This window comes from Seriola lalandi, unplaced genomic scaffold (genome assembly GCF_002814215.2).
Source record: "Seriola lalandi dorsalis isolate HSWRI2012SDOR001 ecotype SW California unplaced genomic scaffold, Sedor1 jcf7180002050249, whole genome shotgun sequence".
NCBI lineage: Eukaryota > Metazoa > Chordata > Actinopteri > Carangiformes > Carangidae > Seriola > Seriola lalandi.
The window spans coordinates 1511-2651 of NW_019520802.1; the positions used below are offsets into that span (position 1 = coordinate 1511).

The 1141-nt window shown below is 44.0% G+C and overlaps 1 protein-coding gene across 1 annotated transcript in view; it reads left to right on the forward strand.

Annotated features, from left to right (window-relative positions):
* The window catches only part of LOC111649233 (brefeldin A-inhibited guanine nucleotide-exchange protein 3-like), a gene marked incomplete at its 3' end in the record, with an annotated part of 1827 nt that extends 1134 nt beyond the window's left edge, over positions 1-693 (forward strand). The window contains exons 2-3 of the mRNA XM_023398984.2: positions 61-175; positions 591-693. Of these exons, the coding sequence (XP_023254752.2) occupies positions 61-175; positions 591-693 (218 nt within the window). The remainder of the gene's footprint in view (positions 1-60; positions 176-590) is intronic.
* Between the last annotated feature and the right edge of the window lie 448 nt (positions 694-1141).

Consider the following 1141-nt stretch of genomic DNA (forward strand, 5'->3'; position numbering starts at 1 on the left):
GTGTGCGTGTGCGTGTGCGTGTGCGTGTGCGTGTGTGTGTGCGTGTGTGTGTGTGCGCAGACATTGGATACGAGTGTCTGATAAACCTGATGTTGAAGGACCTGTTCAAGCTGCTGGTGGCCTGTGTGTCTGAACCTGCAGAGACCATCTCCAGAGTCGGCTGCTCCTGCATCAGGTGACCACACATCTGTATTCACTCACACATCTGTATTCACTCACACATCTGTATTCACTCACACATCTGTATTCACTCACACATCTGTCACCACAGTCTTAACAGTGAGTCCGTGGGTTCAGTTAGAGCCGAGTATGTAATCGTTTTATATGGTTTAAATTGCATGAACCAAAACTTTAATGACAGCCCAAATTATTAACATAAGGTGACCAGATTTCTGAAGTGAAAATGTCCAATTTGGCGATCAATATATCATTGAAATGATTGATCAATCGGAAGAGCGGCTCAGAGCCTCCCCTCCTCTGATTGGCTGACCGACCTGTTGTTAATAGAAGATGAAAATATGGAGATTTATAATATAGTTTTTATCAGATGTTTCTCCGGCTGGTCCGATGGTTGTTCTCTGTCTCCTCAGATATGTGCTGGTGACAGTTGGTCCGGTGTTCACAGAGGAGATGTGGAGGTTGGCCTGCTGCGCTCTGCAGGACGCTTTCTCTGCCACACTAGAGCCTGTCAAGGTAGACACACACACACATACACACACGCACACACACACACACACACACACACACTGAGCTGTGAGGGTAAACCTTAACAGGTGACACAACAGTAAAGTGAAAATAAAAATCAGTGTTTTCCTGGTGTGAGCAGAAATCATTCATAGTTTAATTTATTTGACAAAACACAAAATAAACAAAGTTAAAGATGAATTTGACCGACAGCATCTTTATATATAAATATTGTGATGATATCATGATCATCTTCATCGAGCTGCTCTGATCAATAAAGCAGGGAAGGTAAAAGCAGAAATCTGATCGGCTCCTGATGCAGGAAGATCTTCAAAAGTCGAGCTGCTGTGTTTGACACAGTTTCCCAGCATGCTTAGCTTCATTAGAAACAAAGAGGCTCGTGTTAATTTGTTGATGGTGGCACCTGCTGTGTGGATGTGGTGTTTCAGGACCGTGG